The sequence below is a fragment of the Mustela nivalis genome, assembly GCF_964662115.1.
Source record: "Mustela nivalis genome assembly, chromosome: 6".
NCBI classification, from domain to species: domain Eukaryota; kingdom Metazoa; phylum Chordata; class Mammalia; order Carnivora; family Mustelidae; genus Mustela; species Mustela nivalis.
This window is the reverse complement of record NC_139025.1, coordinates 30035745-30057527: the sequence shown is the minus strand read 5'-3', so window position 1 is coordinate 30057527 and position 21783 is coordinate 30035745. Positions and strand designations below refer to the sequence as shown.

Here is a 21783-nt window from a genome sequence, read left to right as displayed (position 1 = left end):
AGTTCCTTCCACTGTCCTTCTGTCACCCTCCACTAAGCTGCTGCTACGTCTCCAACTTGGAATCCGGGATTTGGCTCCTCTACTGCAAAGTGACGGTAGTTTGGGGGGTCGGGGTCACAGGGCTGTTCTGCCACATCACCGGCTTCCTGCAGGAACTCTAAAAGGCAGGTGGCGCGGTGGGACGCAAGAGGACGCGCTCTTACGATCTAAACTGAACGCTATGTTTCGTCCTTTGACCCCCGGGCTCGCGTCCCACCTGCCAGCGAGGACGACACCTCCACGTGAAGAGCGCGGGCTCCGCTCTTCTGCCACCGGCCGGGGAGGGTCCTCTGGCGGCACCTGGGGGGCTGGAGCTCCGCACGGCCGAGGGGCTGCACCTGCCCGGGGCCTGCAGTCTCGGGATCGAGCTCTGCCGCGTCCTAGCGTGCGGTGGGCCGGAGACCACTCCGGCTGGCGGCTGTGCGCTAGCCTCCCGCGCGCCCCCCGGGGAGGCAGAGGGGCGCCAGCGCCCGCGGGTTCCCGCCCGCACTTGGCGTCCCGGCCCGCCGCAAGCGCGCGCGCGCCGCGAGGCGCCACGTGCTGGGGCCCAGAGCGCTGAGGCTTCGCTCAGCGTGGGCGCGTGGCTGCGGCCCCACGTGCAGGTTGCCGGGGACGCCGCACGGAGACCCCTCCCCCCCATACACGTGCGGGCCGCGCCCCCTCCCCGCGCCCAGCGCAGCCGCGCCCGCGTCCCGGCTCCGGTCCCCGGCACCGCGAGGCGGCGCACCGGCTGCCTAGGGCCGCCGAGGGGCGGGGCTGCCGCCCGCATTGTTCCTCCCCGAGTGGCGGGCCCTCCCCTTCCCCCAGCCCCGGGCGGGGCGCGGGGCCGCCGAAGCCGCGGAACGTGGGCTCGCGCCCCGCCTTTGTCTCCCGGGTGCGAGCCGCCGCAGCCCCGCGCCCGCCGCTCGCTGCCAGAGCCGCTTTGTACCGCGGCGCGGGGGACCCGGGCGTGGAGCCGGCGGGCGCAGCCTCAGCATGGACGTGACGGTCTCGGAGCTCATGGAGCTCTTCTTGCAGAGCCCGCTGGTGACCTGGGTGAGTGCGCCCAGCTCCCTGCCCCATTGTTGGTGCACCGGCTTCTTCCCCCGCTGCCTGCCGTGGATCTCCCTTCCCGGGGTCCCGGGTAGCCTCCGGGACGCGGGGGACTCAGCAAGTGCTCCCGGCGGAGGTCGTGGTCTGAGCCCTGGGGTCCGGAGGCATTTCCAACTCGGGAGCCCGCGCACCGGGTGCGGGACCTCGCGGCGCTCTCGGCCCGGCCAGGGGTTGAGCTGGTACACCTGTTTCCGACCGGGCCTTGGGCTACGTCCCCGTAGCGGACAGGATCCGAGGAGTCACCTGGGCCCCGTCATGGCTTGACCACTCGAGAAAAGGACCCATTCCCCGAAAATATCCTCGTGTAGTTTCTGAACCTCTGAGACCAGCAGGTGGGTGGCGGCGGGGATTGGGTCTCCCAGTGAGAATGCGTACAGGCTGGGTTCGTTCGGAGCAGTCATTTCCAGTAGGTTTGAGACGTGAGAAATTTATTAAAAAGTCCCTTTTGGTTTTGTTGTTTTTGTTGTTGTTTTTTGCCCTGGGACACCGGAGCACAGCAGGGAGGAAGTTTTGTCTGTTTCCTGGCGCGGGGTGGGGGTAGAGGCCCTGGAGAAGGGTGGGCTTCTCGCCTGCGGAAGGGTGGGCGGGCGTGGGTGACCCACTCTTCCCGCAGAGGCTCTGCCTGCCTTTGCCCTGGAGAGCTTGGACAGGGCGCTCCGGGGTGACTTTTCCTGCCTTTCTCTCCGCGCCCCCTACCCGGCAGGTGAAAACTTTTGGCTCCTTCGGAAGCGGCAACCAGGACAACCTGACCATGTACATGGATCTAGCCGACGGCATCTTTTTGAACCAAATCATGTTGCAAATGTAAGTTACCTCCAGGGAAGAAGGAAAGAAGGGTGCTTCAGAAAGTTTAAGGTTGTAGCAACGGAGCATGGAGTTTGAACAGGAGGGTTCTTTTTCCGTGGGGCCCCTGGTGTGTCTCGGTTTTAAGGGGACTTCTTTCCGTTCCTGTGGATATGAAGAATTCTGGGTGGGCGGTTTGGCAGCTTGTTTGGTAAAGGCAATTTGGTATTGAATGACTGTCATCCACGTGGTGTAAGTAGCTCAACGGACTTCAGACTCAGTTAGTTGACTGAGGTTTGAGCAAGGACGTTAAAAAAAAAAAAACAGCACCCTTTTTGGGGGCAAGGAACTGTAACAGAGTCTGGTTACAGGAAGTGTCTAGGGCGGACCCAGAGCATCCGTGTGACTCTAACGTTTCACCGTAGGGTGGGATGCCTGTGTTTCTGAGCTCTCTTCACGTGATTGTACCTTTTCAGGTGCCCCCTAGCAAGTGCAATCGGTTAAGGCCTTTCTCATGACTTGGATTTAAAGTTACTGTGTTAAGAGAGTCCTGGGAGTCTGAAAGCTAGCGTACTGTTTGTCTTAAAGCCCTAGAGCTTAAACAGGGTCTTGATGGAAGTTAAACTTACTAGCTTGTGTGTTTGACCACATCCTTTCCTGCAGCTGAATTCTGCAGAGCCTGTCTGATTGACAGCCTGCCACAAGTAGGTGTTGGCTCCTGAGGCTGTGTTCTGTTTTTAACTCCAAGTGCAGGGAACATATTGGAAGTGACTGTTGGTATGATTCAGAGGCCCTGGAAGCAAAATAAAACGTCCTCATGTTCTCTGCAGATCAGCCACTTAGGCTCACTTACTCACCTGCAGCTAAGCAAGTTGTCCTACTCTAGCAAGAACCCATTAGCTAATGAGAATCAGCTTTGTGGCCCCTGAGGGGGAACAATTATCTTTGGCATATTCAGAAAGTGGTTTAAATAGATCTACCTAAAATAAGGTCTGCTTTGAAAAATTTCTGGGAACACTGCTTTTAATAAATCACTTGGTGTCATGTTGTGGGAGAGACACCTTAGTTTTGGGTTTTATTTTTTTTAAAGGCCCAACTCATCTTACTAATCTTGTGTTTGATTAGATCCTAAAATGACATACGTGTTACCAGCTTTGGCAGCACTTGTCTGAGAACATTGATGAAAAGGAGTTTTCCTGGGGTTGTCTAGTGGCATGTTTAATTTCTGGCAACTGCTCCCATTTTGGTGGACCCCGAAAATGACTGGATTCCATTGGTGCAGTGACCACTGTGTCCTTACCCAAACCCAAGACTGTTTAATTAAAAACAGCAGTATTCCCGGCCTTTTCATTCCGTTTTTACACCCAGGCAGAGGGGAGAACAAAAGCCCTGGGACTGTTTCTCTTTCTTCCCTGACCTTTGGAATTCCTGAAGCGTTTACTGCTTGCTTGTAAATCGGGAAAGCCTGTTGGACCATTCCTTTGAGAAGTGCGGGTTCACCCTTGGCCCGTGGCTAAATTCAGTTTAAGGGCGTCTCCACTTCCCTTTGCAGTTTTTACCTGTTCTCTCCTTTGTAATATGCGGAGATAATCATTCTAGGAGCAGAACGGAAGTTCGCAGCTCTTACGCCTCAGGCTGGGCTTCTGGTGCCTTCTGGCCAGGGTCAGGAGCAGAGGAAGGGATAGTGGGAAGCTGTGTGGGTGGCATTCCAGCTGAGGAAATCAAGGAGTGAGGGGCACCAGCAGCACACAGTTTACTGATTGTATGATCAGAATAAACCTGTTCCAGATGATAGGATAGAAATCAGAACACTGGTTGCTCCTGGGGGTGGTTGGGGATTGTCTGTAAAGGAGACACAGGTGAATTTCTGCGGGGTGTGGGAATGGTGATAATGTTCTGTGTGTTCGTGGGAGTACATCTTATTTTTCAGAACTCATCAAGCTGTAACTTAAGATTTATATATTTCACTCTATGTAAAGATGATCTCAATTAAAAAGTATGCAAAAAGAAAAGTGTATTTCAGACCTGGTGTTGACAGCTTAGGGAACTCGAGGTCTGTCTCCTACTGAACAAGTGATGCTCGGCATACCACTCGAGGATTTTGTTTTCCTCATCTGTACAATGGGAACTAAAGAGAAGGTTGTGAGGATTAAATGGGATGACATTTTAGCAATTAGCACAGTCCTTATCACTTAATAGGTACTAGTGTCAATTACAAATACTCCATCTTAATCCAGAAAGGATTGAAGGTGCCCTCTAAGAATTTTTCTAGTCTTCCTTTCTCCCACATTCTTAATCTCCTAGATTACTGCATCATTCTTAGCCTGGGCCCTCTCTTAAGGAGAACTAAAGCAAAACTGGACTCCTGGACCGGCGTCCAAGCCCTCCATCTAATGCTGTACAAAAGCCTCTGTGTTCACTTCTGCCAAATGCAGAAATGTCAGGCTAACGGGCAGGTCAGTGATAAGACTATATTCTGCCTTATCTCCTCAGCTAGTAGCTCCAACGGGTGTTATTTGCCCATTTTGATAAATTCTCCCCAAGTTGGTAGGACCAGAAGATTAAGAGAGCAGTATGCTAAGTGGGTATGGAGCTCAGATAAGAGGCGTGTTACCTAACACTTCAGAGCCATATGGAGGCCGGCGGGGGTCACGTGGCTACACCTGGGCATTGTCTCTGGCAACTGAAGAAGGCTGCGGTCGTAGTCTCTTGGCCCTGGCCTCCCAGTGACATCAGTGCCTGGAAGCAGGAAAGCCCTGTGGGCTCAGCTTTCAGGGGAGGCCCAGGTGGAGGAGAATTCCCAGTGAAAGGCATTGAATGGCATGGACCACGATTCATGGGAGAACGTGCTGAATCGTTCCTCTGTCAATGCAGTCTTTCTGGGTAATCTGCTGGTGCCCAAGGGAAAACCAGATTGCTCATTCACTTTGGACGCATTTCTCACTGTCTTGTAGAAAGATATTTAAGCCCTTGGGCTCTGAAAGCACGGGATGGACAATTTTACATTCCCCTCTCTACCACTTCTTCTGCTTCCTTGGGCAAATTACTTAAAATTTGTAAGCCTCAGCTTCCTGATCTGTAATAAGGGGATTGTATTTTATACACTTGGGAGGATTAAATAAGATTATGCATCTAGAAAATGCCCAACAAACATTCAGCTTTGTTCGGAACGAGGCCAAGGTCCCCAGGGGGGGGTGTCCCCCCCTCCACGTGCCTGAGCCATAATAATGGCTAGTATGCATCTGTACTTTTGAGAAGGGACACCTGATTTAAGGCAATGGCTGCTGAGTGCAGTTGGGAACTTGGGATTGGGCCTGAGGTCAGCTTGTGCCTTTGCTTGTAGTAAGTCCAGCATTATTTGCTTTGTTCAGATTTTCCCTCAGTGCTTACTGTAAAAATCAGGATAATATATTATTCAGGGTTTGGAAACATCCTCAAGTCAAACAGTTGCCGGAACTTCTTTTTTTATTTTAAAGACTTTTTTTTTTAAGATTTTATTTATTTGACAGATCACAAGTAGGCAGAGAGGCAGGCAGAGAGGGGGAAGTAGGCTCCCTGCTTAGCAGAGAGCCCGTTTAGGGCTCTTGATCCCAGGACCCTGGAATTGTGACCCAAGCCAAAGGCAGAGGCTTTAACCCACTGAGGCACCCAGACGCCCCCCACCTTTTTAAGTGATCTCTACACCCAACGTGGGACTCGAATTCACAACCCCAAGATCAAGAGTTGCACACTCCACCAACCAACCCAGCCAGGCGCCCTGAGTTTCCTATGTTTCTAAAAGGCATTTGTAGAATAATTTCCCCCCTAATGTGTTGCAAGAGGAGTTCTAGTCCCATTCTGCATATATAAAAGCTGAGGGCAAGTACTTGTTAGTTGAATGAGTTTGTGTTGTCGGAAAAGTGTCAGAATAAAAAAGATTTTTGTGAACTTAAGTGATTTCCTTTTTTGGCTATAGAGTATGAGACTCTTCGGGGAGGGGGGGCTTTGAGTCCTTAAAAATTATATCAAAAATTTACATTGGTTATAGGAGAGTAGAAGAGAAAGATGAGCCAAATAAAATCGTCCATGATTTTACCATGTAGAGGTAGCAATGCGTTTATTCTGGTGTCTTCAGATGTCTATAGTATGTAGATATATGATCCTTAAGGTCTAAGGACATGGGCTCATGCTGTTTTCTTTTACCATCCCTGTTTTTCTACCCATGATACATTGTGGACATAGACATCTCTATGTCAATAGATCATTTTTTAAAAAAAACATTTATTTATTTATTTAACAGAGATCACAAGTAGGCAGAGGCAGGTAGAGAGAGAGAAGGAAGCAGGCTCCCTGGTGAGCAGAGAGCCCTATGTGGGGCTCCATCCCAGGACCCTGGGATCATGACCTGAGCCAAAGGCAGAGGCTTAATCCACCGAGCCACTCAGGTGTCTTAATAGATCATTTCTTGATTCATTTTTAAATTTCGGAAGCCTTTGGAATAGAACTAAAATTTGCAGACTGGCTTTCCCGAGGGAGGGGGCAAGGTTGCCATAAATGTAAATCCTCTGTCTTTAAAATTCTAGGTCAAGTTGATTTGCATTTTTCTAGTTTTAGTTTTTAAAAGATTGATTTATTAGAGAACGCATGTGTGCCCAGGAGTGGGAGGGCAGAGGGGGAGAGAGACTCTCAAGCAGACTCCCTGCTGAATGAGGAGCCAAGTCCATGACCTGAGCCAAAATCAAGATGCAGACACTCACCTGACTGAGCCACCCAGGTACCCCTAGTTAGGAGTTTTTATAAGTAAGTGCTGAGGGCCCCACACTTGGGACTCCAGATGTTCCTGAATTCGGACAAGCTACCAGATGCTTGCACCCAGTGCCTCCCTCCTATCCTCTGACCTCTTGATATGGGGCTCTTGGGCCTTTGCATTCTAGGGATATCATGAAAAAAAGATCCTTGTTAGTAATGATGGCTTTTGGGGACATACAGTTGTGCAGTGGTTATGGGATGTCCTCTTCCTGGGATATAGGACCATGTATGGGTCCACGTTTGCCTGTGCAGAGCTGACCTTCTTGAGTGACCACCTAGGGCTGGAAGAATCCTGTAGTCATTTTGCTGATGAGTGCCCTGGGGCCCAGAGAACCTTGGTCGTGGACTGGCATCTGTGTCTCCTGTCCCCTTTTTGCAGCACAGAAAGGTGGGGGTTACTCTGTGCTGGGAGAGTGAGGATGAGCCTTTCTTAACTGTAGTTGACTTTTGCTTCCAGTTATTTCTTCATAACCTCTTGACCCTGAGAGCCTTCGCTGAAGGATGGAGCACTAATGATCGTGATAATTAGTCTAATTATTTCTACAGTGAATGTGGAGGCTCTTTTGGAGTGTAGTTTCAGTTAGCTGACCTGGGAGAACAAAAGCAGAGCTGGGCAGGGGCTCCTCTGTTATTATCTGGGGGACCCACAGGTCCCCACCCTGGGTGTGCGATGTGCCTTTGCACACGCAGGAACTGTGCACCTTGTTTTCCAACACGTGTGTGAAGCCCCCTGACTTAAAGCTGGGACTACAGAGACCGAGGAGAAAGCTCTGCGTGCTCTCTGAGTTCTGTTTTAAGAAGTACTTTAGTCACTTAATGAAATTGCTTCTCCTCTCTTGAGGTATCTAAAGAGAGAAGTGAGCCTTTAAGATAAATTGTTTATAATGTCAAGTATAGTTCTGTAGCTAAAAATGCCTTTGTGGTATAAATTCTGAATGCGGCCTCTATTCCTAAATTAATTTCCACTGAACTGTTAACCTTTGTTTTCTCAGTAATGAATGGCTCCAAGAGAAATGTAACGTGCAAATGCCTTGGCCTGACTCCATTACTGTGTGGGGACAATAAGAAACGTTGTCAAATGACAGTTGAAAAGAGATTCCCTGGTTGCCCCAAGTGCCCATGTGATTATTTTGGGGGGATACAAGCTTACTGAATAAAATCTGTGGCTATGACCGGGTGTCACAGGTAAAGGGGTTTGCGAACACACCATGCACAGTGGGGACTCCTGGTGTATATGTCAAATATTTAATGGTCGAATTCTAAACAGCTCATATTATTAAAGTAAAAAAAAAAAAAGGTTGTCCTTACAGTGAGGACTGAAATGATTTCACCTCGTGGATTTTTTTTTTTTTTACTGTTTATCAATTTTTTGTTAATTACTGGCTTTGGAATGAGCCGCATGGCATGGAGGTTGATCTCCCTAACTGCCCAACTCCCGTTTGGGCTCCTGTCCCTTTGTGGGGGTGATTACCGAGGAAGAGGGGCTGCCGTCTCCCAGGGCCGGGATGACAGATGAAACCCTGAAAACAGCCCTCATTTGAATGAGACAGTGACATGGGACGGAGGGCTTTGTTAGACGCATTGTGTGGTAAATGGGAAGGTAGAAGCTAAATTCGGTCTACAGTCTACCCAGTCTGTTCTCGTCACATAAGAAGAAACATTTTGAGAAACGTCCTGGACGTGGATGAGTGGAAATACAAATCACTTGATTGATTTCTAGTTTCATCCCAACCAGACCTGACTTTTGCCCGAGATCGGAAAATAAATGACACCGTGGGGGGTTTCCACATGAATTATTTATATCTCTGTGCTTAGCATTTCTCGTAGGGTATGTGGTACACCAGGTCACATCACAGACTCCTGCTGTTGGTTTTTCAGGGTAGATTTGTGTGCCTGAAATGTAAATCACAGGCACCACTGGCCCTAGATCAATCTGGTGACAGAGGTGGAAGACCCCGGTGAGATGGAACATGAATGATTTTGATTTACTAACTCAGAAAATGTACTCCCTGTCCCCCTTTCTTGGCATTTCCTGTATTTTGGTTTGCTCTTCTTGAAATCTATCTTGGGAGAGGTTATTGGTTTTCAGACAGTATCACTTTTGGGGTCTGCATTGACCTTTGGTGGTGGTTTATGGGTGCTGCTAGCAGTGGGAGTGGAAATAATGTTGACTCAGGGCCTGTGATGGGTTGGGTGATCAGGGTGGTGATGGGTCGCCGCCCCCGCAAGGTCCATGGCTTGGCAGTAACGGAGTAAGGATTTGACTTGAGCCATGTTGTCATAACCGCGTTAGTGAGGCTGGGGGGCCTGGAGCTGGCTCTCGGCTGGAAATGGGGTGTGTGGCAAATGCTGGGATAAGCAGTTTCCTCCGTTCTCTTCCTTCTCCAGAGACCCCAGGCCAACAAATCAGCGCATCAACAAGCACGTCAACAATGACGTGAACCTTCGCATTCAGAACTTGACCATCTTGGTGAGAAACATTAAGACGTATTACCAGGTAAGGGCTGGGAGTTCCCCTGGAGTTTGGCTGTGCCTCTGGTGGTATTGTCACTGAAAGGTTTCCCTGCAGGAAGCCAAGAGGAAATGGTGTTCATGGTTAGGCATTTGCTTGCTCACGCTTGGTGTGTTTTCACTTGCATCCTTTTTTTTTTTTTTTTTTTTTTTTTTTGCATTGTGGGAAGCGTGTCAGATGCTGGACAACAAAGTTGTCCAGTGAATATCCTTTGAGCTGTGTGCAGAGCATCGTGCTTGGTATGGCAGGACCCCAGGGACGGGCCGTGATTCACAGCTGCAGCCCCAAGCATGCTCTTGAATGGGGACCCTGAGAGGGTGTCACCCACAACGAGTGAGTCTTTGTTCAGGAGTAACTGACAAGGTTGAGGGAAAGAAGAGACTGTGGAAGGGTTATGTCTGTGCCCCCAGCATGCAGACGGGAGCACTGGGGTTCAGGGTGCCAAGTGGCAGGTGCTCCCTGTGTCTGAGCAGCAGATAGGTGATGGGTTGGGCAGGGGGCCCTGATGGGGAAGGGCTTTTCGCCTTCGGAAGGTCAGGTGAGAATTGTTGATGTTGATGGGAAATGGATTTAAACTGTGTCTCTCAGAGCCCTGGCTTTTAAACTTCTTAGCCGTGAAACTTTACTCCCCGCTGTGCATTTTTCTTGCAACCCCAGGTGAAGCCCTTGTGACTGTGATTGACTTCAGGGTCGGGGGCTCTGGTTTTCTCTGCTTGGCACCCTCCTTTCCCACTGGGGCATCTCTGTTGGTTGCCAGGACCTTAGGGAACACGGTTTGAGAACGGCTGCTCAGGAAGATATCTTTTCCAGAATTCATGCTGGGGCTTTGCTGATTCCTTGAGCAGACTCTGCCTCTGGGACCTCTTCTTAGCATCAGGTTCCTGGACTGTAACCCAGTCTCTGTGCTGGGGTTTAGGGGCATCTGCAGGGTGGTGAGGTCCCTGTCGATATGAGGGAATCCTCAGGCCACCGTGTTTCACTCTCTGTCCTCATGCAGTCCTTGCTGGTTCTGAGGTCAGCTGAGGCATCACACCACGTGCTGGGCCGTCTCCTGCAGTTGCATCCCTTCTGAGGACTCAGTACGAATTTGAAGATGGATGGGAGAGGGAGGGAGTGGGCCTTGTCCTGGGTTTTCCGAGATGATTGTATCTGTCATCCCTCCCACCGTGGTTGGGGTGCGTGAGAGAGGGTTACTGTGCTGGGACTCTTTCCCTGTATGGCCAGATCTGCAAGCCACCTGGGCTCACTTCATGGACCATTGGTGGCCCGGTGCTGTGGACTTCTTGAGCAGCCTCTGTGAGGCTTAGATCCAGCCCCATCCTTTTAGTTCCAGATAGATGGCAGCTGTGATGGGATGGGGGGCTTGGGCGAGCTGGATCTATGGGGCTGGATGGGTTTGTTTTCCTCTGAGGGGCGCCACATTCAGGCCCAGGCATGCTGTAGACAGGTGGGAAATATTCCGCGAGTGTTTTCCTGGGGATGGCCATGGGCAGAGGAAGCTGAGCAAAGACAGTGGGGCTGCCCGTGAACTCGGGTCTGGGCATGGGGGGTGCTGTCTGGTGGCAGGGCTGGTGGTTCAGCATGTCCTCAGGGCTTGATCCCAATCTGTAGGCACCATTCCTGGTGAGCAGGGGCTTTTGATGCTGTGGGCTAAGTGCCAGGGGCCGTGGAGTGCAGGTAGCTTAAGGCCCTTAACTCATGCTACAGAGAGGGAGGGAAAGGCTTCTTGCAGGAGGCAGCACTTGAGTGGAGTCTTGGCAGGTGACTTGAGTTTCCATGTTTGGAGGGTCATGGGAAAGAGAGAATGGGAAAGCGTATAGAGGTAGAGGAAGACATGGAGGCATAAGACCGGCCTGTCCTTGATCTGTCAAGGTCCAAGTTTTGCACAGTTGCTCAGATAAAGGTCTGCTTTACCCAATTTCACATGAATTTAAACTCGGGAGGATGTGAACACGAGAGAGACAGAAACTCAGAACAGCAGGTTTGCAGGACTGGCCAGAGCCGGTGGCAGTAGCTCCACAGGTGTGTCTTAGGCCGCAGGTGCGGCTGAGGGATAGTAACCTCTCCCCGAGAGCTGTCCGTGAGCAGCGTGCCGCATCAGCCCCTTGCTGCAAGCTGTCGGCCACCCGGGGGCTGTCCTCGGCTCTTGCTGGCCACAGGAGTCCGCGCTGGTGCTGAACCGTGGCTCCCAACCATCCGGATCTCGGCTGGCTGGACAGAGCATGATACCCAGTAGAGACTGTGTCAGTTTGGAGTCGGGTAGTTGCTCCGTGTAGAGTTCCAGGAGACGAGACATGGTCAGGGGGAGGAAAAGATGTCCAGTTCGTTCTCAGGGCCCAGAAAGACTCACAGGTGGAAAGGGGGACCCTGCGTCCTTGTTCTGCTCCTATGCTGTTAACTCTTCTGGGCTGGGGTGCGTTGGCAGCCCCAGCCCCCGGCAAGCATTTGCTGCGAGCCGTCTCCCCCCTCCTCAGTCAGTCCTGCTCCCTGGGGGGCTAGCCGGCCACTTCCTCTCGGGGCTGGCACAGGTTAGGTGTGTGGGCAGCTCTGTATATTTTTTCTTTCCGATTTATTGTAAAATAAAGTTAAGTCCTGGTCCTGCAAGAGGTCGCTGCTCTTTATAAACAGCTTGGAGAATAAGTAGCAAGAAGAAAAAGAACTTCCTTCCAGTTTTTGCATGAATAGTTTTTGTTTTATACGGTCGTGGACGTCCCATATATACAATTGCATATCCTGCCTTTTTCCCTGCCACCTGACGTTCAAGTGTACACATACTTGGTTGTTATTATAAGAGGTGAAAGAAAGTTTCCCAAGAGGAATATGGCCCGAGTCCCCCTGTGAAAGTGGCCCTCCAGCTTGGGAGGGCTCGGGATGGGGCAAAGCAGATTCCGCTTCTTACTGGGTAAGGGTAGTCTGGAAGGGCGAGAGATTGCCCCCCGACTGGTGAGACTACTGCTTGTCCATGGTTTTTTGTTGGTAGACTCCTTGAGGTCACAGAATCCTGCCTTGGGTCTTGTTTGCCAAGCAGCGGTTCTTCCCACTGGCTGTCCCCTTCTTTTCTGAGGCACCATAAGGCAGGGACCATTAGAAAGGATGGGGGCCTCTCTTGAGTAGCATGGGCTTATTGTGTAAGGAAGCTCAAGTTTTGCCTCTGAAAACCTGTGGAGGTGATGACCCTTGACCTTTGTCTGGGGCAGACAGTAGATGGTGCGTGGAAACCAGCATGGCCGGCCTCAGTCTGACCACTGGTGTGTCAGCCAGGGTCCCAGGCTGCCTCCTGACCTGCTGCTTGGACTTCTCCAGGGCTGGGGCCTAGAAATGGCATTTTCAGAAGTTCCCCAGCTGTTGCTCTCACCATCCTTCCAGCAAGCTGGCGAATCAGTGGGCTTCTCAAAGTGTGGTCCCCAGACCTGCAGCATCAACATCACCCGGAACCTGTTAGAAATGCAGATTGTCAGTACCCCCCATCCTCCAGACCAGCTGTGGTTGTCCAGCAATCTGTCTTCACAAGCCCTCCAGGCTATTCTGCTGTGCAATCTCATGGGAACTAAGGGTTAGAGTGTTTCTAGTGATGTCCAGAAGAGGCACCTTCAGCCAGGTCCCCCCAGGTGACTCCTCTCCATCATGTACGATGGGCGAACATCTCGTGTGTCCAGGAACAGGGAAGCGGGGAGAGAGTGCTTGGTTTTGTCATTGCCTTTTGCAGAAGAAAAGGCTGACAGCCCGAGGTGGAGGTTCCCGCTCCAGGACGAGCCTGCACAGGTGGAGGAACATCTGCTGAGAGGCCTGGAGGAAAGGCAAGCTTAGACCAGGCCTGCGTGCTGCCTCAAGCCCCCCGCAGGCCAGCTCTGTGCCCTGCCATCATATGAGGCTGGTTTTTTGTTTTTGTTTTTGCTTTTTTAATGTTAAATTTTGGATTTAACATTATTTTGATTGAATGATTATTTTATATTCAGATTCTTGAGGATTTGCATTAAATGCACGTTCATTTGACAGTCGAGCCAGTGGGAAAGTGCATCTAGTAGAAGCAGAAGTCCTGGGTGCAGCAGGGGCTGGTGTGTGTTTATTCCTTGGGGGCTATGCACTGTGTCCCACTGCCCTGCCCTGGACACCTGCCGTCCTGCTCCTCCTCCCAACAGTTGGGGCCTGCTTTCACGTGAATTACAGAGGCTTCTTTGACCTTATGCCGGTGGGAAGCAGTTTGAACAGCAACCTGGATAAATTCGGGTGTGTGTTGGTCTTTGTTGTCAGGTCTACGTAGATCTCTTTCTGGAAATCGGGACCCTCAGATGGATGTAGGGACCCACCTGCAGAACTTACCCTGAAATGAGAAATCAGCAGAGTTTCTTGGAGCTGTTCCCCTTATAGGTCATGTGCCAGAACCGTCTGCTTTTCTTCTCTGGGCCTGAGTTCTTGTCTGTCCAGAAGAAGATGGGCCCTCACGGGCCTCAGATTCCACAGTCACACAATGGCCAGAGACAACCAAGAATTACAGGTCGTTTCCAGGAAGCTTTGTTTTAGGAGGTCCTTGAATTTGGCCCTTGTGAGCTCTGGTCTCTCACCATGGTCAGGAAGCCAGGACCGACCCAGAATGATGTACTTTAAGATTTTACTTATTTAGAGGCACTTGGGCGGCTTAGTCGTTCGGCATCTGCCTTCGGCTCAGGTCACAATCCCAGGGTCCTGGGATCGAGCCCCGCTTTGGACTCTCTGCTCAGCTGGAAGCCTGCTTCTTCTTCTCACCCTGCTTGTGTTCCCTCTCTTGCTGTGTCTCTCTGTCAAATAAAAAGTCTTTTTAAAAAGTTATTTATTTGACGGGGCGCCTGGGTGGCTCAGTGGGTTAAAGCCTCTGCCTTCGGCTCAGGTCATGATCCCAGGGTCCTGGGATCGAGCCCCGCATCGGGTTCTCTGCTCAGCAGGGAGCCTGCTTCCTCCTCTCCTTCTGCCTGTTTCTCTGCCTACTTGTGATCTCTGTCTGTCAAATAAATAAATAAAATAAAAAAAAGTTATTTATTTGAGAGCAAGTCCGCACATGTACAGTGGGGAGAGGTAGAAAGAGAGGGAGAAGCAGGGTCCCTGCTGAGCAGGGAGTCCAACGTGGGGCTCGATCTCAGGACCCTGGGATCGTGACCTGAGCTGAAGGCAGAAGCTTCACTGACTGAGCCACCCAGCTGTCCTGAATATTTTTCTTTACCTCAGAAGAAATGGCACAATGAAGAGTCTGGGATTGCTTTATCTTATGTCATTTTTTTTTCTTTATTGCTTTGGAAAATTAAAGAAGTACAGGTGCTTCAAATAAACACTTGTGTATCTGTTAAATATGAACACATGAATATAGTTCATAGTTGTTTGAGGCTTTTTTCCCCCCTTAAATAAAATTCCTCTTATCAAAGTCCCCAGGACATTTCCAGTGTGTGGATTACCTTTGTCCATTTATCCTTCCCTCCAGCCCTAGGGATAATCCCCATTGTTAATTTCGTGGGTATCCGGTTCACGATTTTATACTCTAATTCTCTGTATATATGGGGGTGTGTGTGTTTTATGTGTATATATATATGTTTTGTGTGGTGCCTTTAGATAAAACTTCCATACACTTGGCCCTGCCTTTTCCCTACTCATCCTGTTTTTGAGATCTGTCCATTTTCAGTGGTGGTTGTTTTAGATAAGCATGGGCTCACTAGTTAAAATTAGAATTATCTCTAGAAATATGAGCGCTCAGTTGGAGAAATGAAAGACTTGTCACAAGTAAGAATTGAAGGAAACGTACATTTGATATTGTCGGTGGGAACATGGCAAGCTCGAGTTCTGTCCCATTCTGGGCGGGGTGGGGGGGGGGGTAGGGGGGGTAGCGTTCAGTTAAAGTGAAGCCTGCGTAGGTGGGTGTGACCTGCTGTCATGGATGGGGACGGTGTTCGGGGGAACATACAACAGTCCACATGGGCCATTTCTATAATACCAGTGGAATTTGCTTTATGACAAGTACAGTGTATCACATTTGCAGGGGAGAGGTTTTGCCAATGTTTGTTTGTTTTTGAAGATTTATTTAGAATGAAAGCACGAGCAGAGGGGGAGGGGTGTGGGGAGGGGAGAGAGAGAGAGAGAAACTCAGACTCCCAGCTCAGTGCGGGGCCACATGCTGAATTCTGGATGCAGGGCTCCATCTCATGACCCTGAGGTCATGACCTGAGCTGAGCTCAAGAGTCTGACACTTAACCCACTGAGCCATCTGGGTGCCCTTCTGCTTTCAGTGTTATAGAGCAGGACCGTGAGGCTCCACAGGAGGAGAGTGGATATTATTGATTTTGTAACTTGGACTTAGAGTCTGAGGGTGTAGAAAGTAGTCTCTTGTATTACAAAGACATGTTCTGATTGCTGATTGGGAGAAATAAGGAAAATGATGTTCACCGGTTATCTCACCTCTAAGAGATGCCATCGTTAACGTTTGGTATTGAGGCTTTCCCTCTCTGCGTCCGTGGGCACCTGGGTTTCAGAGTGTGGATTACCTTATCTAGACCAGGTGTCATCTTTCTTTTCATTTACTGTGCAAGGAGCGTTTTCCCACGTCATTAAATGTTTTTTCATAGTAGGGATTTTAGCGTCTACATAGCCCTTCCATCATTTGGCTGCCATTACAGCGGATACTGAGTTACTCGTGTCTACTCGGCCCTCCCATCATGTGGCTGCCATTGCAGCTGATACTGAGTTACTCATGTCTCAGAATTACAAACACCACCACTGTGAACATACCTGGTACTTAACCCTTTCACCAAATGTTTTCATTTCCTTGCACTATAGGCCCGGTATGGAATTCCCGGGTCATGGAGCATGAATACTTTGAGGTCTTCTGTGTTTCTTGCTGACTTGCCTGTTCATGCCCCTCGTGTAGTATTAAGACCCGCCGTGTTCCGTGCTGTTGAGTGCGTGACGACTATTTCTGGGTCTCTGCCATGCAGATGAAGGGCTGAGGTTTTTACTGTACACCCAGGCGGGTTTCCTTGCATGGGGAGTGCTGTCGGGGTCTGGTTTGGGGTCTCCAGTGGGACAGCCTCCCAGCGATGGTGGCGCGGTGATGGCACAGGGGTGAGGCTGGACGGTCTTCAACAGAGAGCGTCCTGTCCCCGGGTCAGCAGTGGGAGCTCTTTTTCTGCTGTGGACTTGACCCGGGAGCTTTCCTGCTTCCCTGGAACTGGTAGCTGTCTATGTGCAGTTCAAGAGGGGACCTTCCAGACTCTGTTGGGAAGTGAGCCCTAGAGGGGCGGTGGTCTGCATGGACCCCTCCTTTCCTCTTTCCTTCGCCTCACTTCCTGGCCCTCGTTGTCTCTAGGGTAGTGATGGAATAGGGGATGGGGAAGCTCTGGAAACCCGGAGAGACGGGTGTCCCTTGCCAGGGGCTGCCTGGTTCTTTCTTGTTCTGAAGGCCATTCTCCATGCCTGAGGTACCCACATCTAGTGGCGTGGGAGAGAGGCCAGTAAACCAGCCGCTGAAACACTTGGGTGATCACAGCCTGGGAAGGGGTGACGTTCATAGGGAGCTTTCTCTAGTGGTGGGTGACACTTGTCCCGAGTCTTGGAAGCTTGGCAGTGAACTACACTGGCAGAAAATGAGGTCCATGGGCGTGTCTTAGGAGAGGAACAGCATCTGCAAAGCTGTAGAGACATAAAATAGCTTGAGGGATGATTGAATCTCTTCAAGGTGGCTAGAGGTTGGGTGTCTTTCCAGGTGGTGATGGGTGAGGCAGGAAGACATTGAGGTGTCAGGATGGGGTGGGGGTTGGGGGAGCAGATGCCATGCTGATGAATTCAGACTTTATCCTGGGGGACTCGAGAGTCTTTGGGAGCATTTTTATTTTAAATTTTTTTTTTAAGATTTTATTTATTTATTTGACAGAGCGAGGGAGCACAGTCAGGGGGAACAGTAGAGGGAGAAGCAGGTTCCCGTTGAGCAGGGAGCCTGATGCGGGGCTAGATCTCAGGGCCCCAAGATCATGACCTGAGCCAAAGGCAGATGGCTAACCATCTGTGCCAGGCACCCCCAGGAGAATTTTTAAAAGGGAAAGTTGAAAAAAGGAAATGCTGGTCCCCATATTAAAAATGGGTTGGTGTTGGGGCACCTGGGTGGCTCAGTTGGTTGGGCATCTGCCTTCAGCTCGGGTCATGATCCCAGGCTCCGGTGATCGAGCCCCACATTGGGCTCCCTGCTTGGTGGGGAGCCTGCTTCTCCCTCTGCCTCTCCTTTTGCCCTCTCATGCTCTCTTTCCCTTACTCTCTCAAATGAATAAAATCTTAAAAAAAAAAAAAAAAAAGAGTGGATTAGTGTCAGGAGGTAGTGGGGAGTTGGTGCAGATCGTGGGGGCCTGGACCAAAGCAGGGGCAGAGGGGACGAGCTCTGAGAGATCCCGTGGGGTATTGCCCACCTGGGGCCGTGGATGGCAGCTTGCTCCGTGCCCCACCTGGAGTGAGCATCTGAGGGGAAGGTAGGTGCTTTCCCAGGCCTCGGACCTCTGAGGTCTGCAGCAGATCTCCCTGCTCCCACCAGGGCCTCGGGGTTCGGGGCCTGCCCCGTGGGGCTGAGTGGCTGTAGCTCAGGATCAGCTGGATGGGGAGCCACTGCAGGAGGGGGCAGCTCTCAGGGCTGCTGGAATTCCCCTTTTGTACACTAAACAGAGGCATTTGCTCTTGACCTGTGACCCTCCTTGTCCTGATGACCAGGGATGGAGCAACCAGGGCTGAGAATACCTGGTCACGTGCTGCACCGTCCCAGACCTTTCCAGACACAGGTTTTGTTTCTGCTAAACAGGAGACCACGCGTCGGATGGACTCAACTCGTCTTTTCTCCTTCCTGTTTCTAGAAAAAAAGCTGTCCAGACATATTGAATAGCCAGCCAGGACTTTGAGATCCAGCTTCTTGGCCCAGTCAGAAGCTTGAGGGAAGGTAATAGTGCCTCTCGTGGGCCAGGCCTTGGCCCCGCAGGGAAGAAATTGCTGTCTCCATTTTACAGATTAGTAAAGTGAGGCTCATCAAGTAAGATCTAGAAACAGTCCCAGAGAGCTGCAGGTTTTCTTGGTCATCGGCTGCTTGGTGAAATGTCTTTTTGAAAATCAGGCTTTCTGCATGTATCGTGCCGGGAGGTAGCTTGGGGCAGGCCGAGGCACTGTGCTGTGAAGGTGGGCAGGGCCCCTCTGGATCTGCACGGACACCCGTGCAAGGGGGTTTCCTGAGCCAGGAGCCTCGTGTGGCGGGCCAGGCTGAGAGTGCTGCCTCCCCGGGGGGGGGGGGGTCTCCTGCTTGGCCTCCCCCTTGTTGAGAACTAGACTTCACACCAGCCTGGAGCCGCAGAGGAAGGGACCGGATCGCTTCAGGCCCCTTCTGAAGCCAGCATTTCCGGGGTTGGGCCAGGGGTGGGATACAGGGAGCAGCTGGCCTCAGGCTGCACCCCCAGAGCAGCAGGAAGCAGAGAATCAAGGCTAATTGCGGAGGGTGGGGAGGGGTGAAAGGTGGGTCTGATGTAATTAGTGGACCTGGAACTTGGCCAGACGGTGGAGGCTGAAGGCGATGGGAGAGAGAGAGAGGGAGGTACAGAGACAGGCGGGGAGAATCTGTGTAGACACCCTTTTTCTGGTCTCTCTGGGCTCCCCCTCTTGACCTTGAGTCCAGACCTTGAATCTCTGGGGCTTTCCCTCCTGCCCCTAAGCGGCCACACTCTCCTTTCCTCCAAGGCCCCGTGGGCTGCCTCCTGGCTCGGGCCACTGGGGCACAGCACTGAGCCCACGTACCCCATACAGGGATGGCCCACTCAGACCTTTGAATCTGCAGATCTGAGCCTTGTCCTGGCTCCTCTACTAACTCTGAATGGCACTTCTTTCCAGAATCCTGTTTCTGATACATGTTTTCTCACCATGGATTTACTTCTCCATACCTTTTTGTTCAAGGTTTCTCATGGTCTGTGGCCACACCTGTAAGAATTGTCTTTTTTCCAGCCTGGCATAGAAGAGACCTGGGGGTGGAAGTTGGGGCCGGGGTGGGGGGGTCACCCACCCTCATTGGGCAGGTGGTCTGAATGTGTGCTTGCAGCAAAATATTAGCCAAGCCACGACTGCGAAGCGCTCAGATGCCGAGGGAAGGCTGCGCTGCTCTTAAGGGGGAGTGAACAGGCCTCCTTTTCAGTTAGCTCCTGTTGGTCACATTCAGAACCGGGCTGCGAGTGGTCAGGGCCATGGGAGTCCGGCACTGCCGGGTCATCAGAGAGGTGGAGGAAGTGCTGAGAGGTACCCATTCCTTTTGTGATGAGAAGGAGGGAAATGGATTTCTTATTTTGAGTAGGGAAAAAAAAAAGAGTCTCTCCCTTGCCTTGGGTTTTGGTGTTCGGTGCCAAGCTCCGCATGTTGGATGTTACAACTGCTTTGTCAAAAGGAGTCTCCGAAGAACTTGCCCGGGCAGGCTTCGCCCCTCTGTTGGGCCTCCTGCGTGGCTCACCTCCAAGGCTAATAACAGTTTTTGTTGTTCAACTGTTCTTTTTGGAAAGGCAGCGTTTTCCTGCAACGGCGCCGAAGCATTCAGGGCCTTGGTCCTTTCCCTTTATGATCGAATTTGAGTCATTTTTCTGGTGTTGAAGAGGAAGCCTGAGGAGGATGAGGAAGTGCATGTCCGAAATCGGTGGGTTCACCAAGGATGAGAGAGGCCTTGAAGAGGCCCCAGCTTGGAGTGTGTGGGTGATATTTTGAAGGGAGGGGAGGGTTTCAGAAGGGCTGCCAGTATGCCCTGCCCCTGCGAGGGTTCCATTGACTTGGGATTAGGTTTCTCCACAGGTTAAGAGGGGAGAGGAGGTGTTCTAAATGCAGGACCATGCTGTGAGGGAGGAAACTGGGCGTTGTGGCTGGGGTAGGGGGGGGATGCCTCCCATTGCTTCTGTCCACCCAGAAAAGAGGCAGAACTGAAGAACAACAAGGCCTTCTTCACTTGGGGCCTCAGAACCGCAATCCAGGGAGCACAGATCCCAGAGTAACCAGAAAAGTCTCCACCGGTGTGGGAAAAGCAAGGGTTTTTTTTGTTTGTTTGTTTGTTTGTTTTTGTTTTTTATATGAGAAAGAAGGGTGAATTACATGATGTACCTAGGGAAGAGAAGAGGGGGAAAAAACCCAACGGCTAATTGGGGGCTGACTGGCTGGGTTGCTTCTCATTGATTATTCTATTGATGCCAGCAAACAGAATTGTCCCGGGTATGTATGTATTAGCCTTCCTGTCCTCCTGCGATACGACTATACGTTGTTCTGTTGAAATGTTATGAGCAATTGCCTGTTAAACTCTTGCCACTTGTAGCCCAGGTCAAGAGTTCATCCCTTGGAAAGGAAGATGGAGCTGGAAAATGGGATGTCTTGTTCCACACTTCCACGGGCCGCCCCCTCGGGTGGGGGGATGTCCTGGTGTTGTTTCTGGAGGAGGTGGAGTCAGGTTTGCTTTCCCAGCTGGGGGGAGCAGGTTGGCCACTGCCCCCAGTGGGTGAGGGGTAAGGGGGGCAGGAAGGTGAAGCAAGAGTGGGGAGAACGAGATGGAAGATTGTGGGTGGGGGGCGGAAGTAAAGGCAACTCACTGCTTTGTCAGGTCGGGTCATTTAATTCTTGCAGGGGTCTAGAGACGCGTGTGTCATTGTTACTACCCTTGTGACTTAGGGCACGTCATGTAACTTCACCTGTAAAATTCGGGTGATACCTTATTGCGGTTGTCTCTGTGCTTCACCTGGAGTGATGCCAAGTTTCTGGAGGCCTTGAGGGCAGTCGGTCTGTATCCTGTAAGGGCCGAGCCCAGAGAGCCGGCAGGGAGAGTGGCGGGGGGCCTATCTGCAGAGGCAAGAGGTAGAGGTGGGGTTCCCTGGAGCTCACCACTCGCACTGTGACCTTGGAGAGCCTTCATCTCCCAAGAGTTTTTCTTACCTGCAACGGGATATCGATAGTGTCTGCCTTAAGGACCGTGATGGGGGTTGAATGAGGGCCTGGTGCCCATACTTCGAGGGTAAGACGCCCGCTGGTTGGGCAGAGTTGTGAGTCGATCTGCCTCACTGGATGTGCTTCACTGACATGAGTTGGGGGACTGAGGAAGGCCCTCCCCCGGGGTCCACTGTGATATGTTTGGATCAGTCTAATAACCACATCCATACGTGCTTGACTCACCCTGTGCGTTTCCCTCCTCTGTGATCTTTTTGAGCTTCCTGTGTGCCTACAGTGCCCTGAGTGTCTAGACCTGTTAGCTCATGGTTTTATCTGCTGCCAGCAGTGAACTCTCTTAAAAGCAGGCACTGCATTTTGTGTCCCAGCCCACCAGCGTGGAAACAGGTCTACCAGTAGCATGTGTTAGAGACAAGATGCAACACAATAGGACCCATGAGTCTGGAGTAAGCAATTCAGAAAATCAGTCAGTCCTGGCATTCAGGACACTTGTTATGGTACTGGGCCTGGACCCAAGATCCTGTCTCTAGGCTAGAGTGGCCCTAGAAAGCTCTCCGCCCTGTGGCTCCTTTGTAGACTGAGTAATTGGAGGACAGGGCATTGCTCTATTTGTTCTGTGTCCCTTGAGT

The 21783-nt window shown here is 51.3% G+C and overlaps 1 protein-coding gene across 3 annotated transcripts in view; it reads left to right on the top strand.

Moving 5' to 3' along the window:
- The first annotated feature begins 735 nt into the window (after nucleotides 1–735).
- Nucleotides 736–21783, top strand: part of CCDC88C (coiled-coil domain containing 88C) — a 124249-nt gene continuing 103201 nt past the window's right edge. Inside the window, exons 1-3 of one of the 3 annotated variants that reach the window (XM_082733947.1) lie at nucleotides 736–1074; nucleotides 1835–1935; nucleotides 9091–9199. In XM_082733947.1, coding sequence (XP_082590073.1) covers nucleotides 1015–1074; nucleotides 1835–1935; nucleotides 9091–9199 — 270 coding nt within the window. In that variant the 5' untranslated portion in view covers nucleotides 736–1014. The remainder of the gene's footprint in view (nucleotides 1075–1834; nucleotides 1936–9090; nucleotides 9200–21783) is intronic. The other 2 variants (XR_014312571.1, XM_082733946.1) reach the window with 2 other exon arrangements.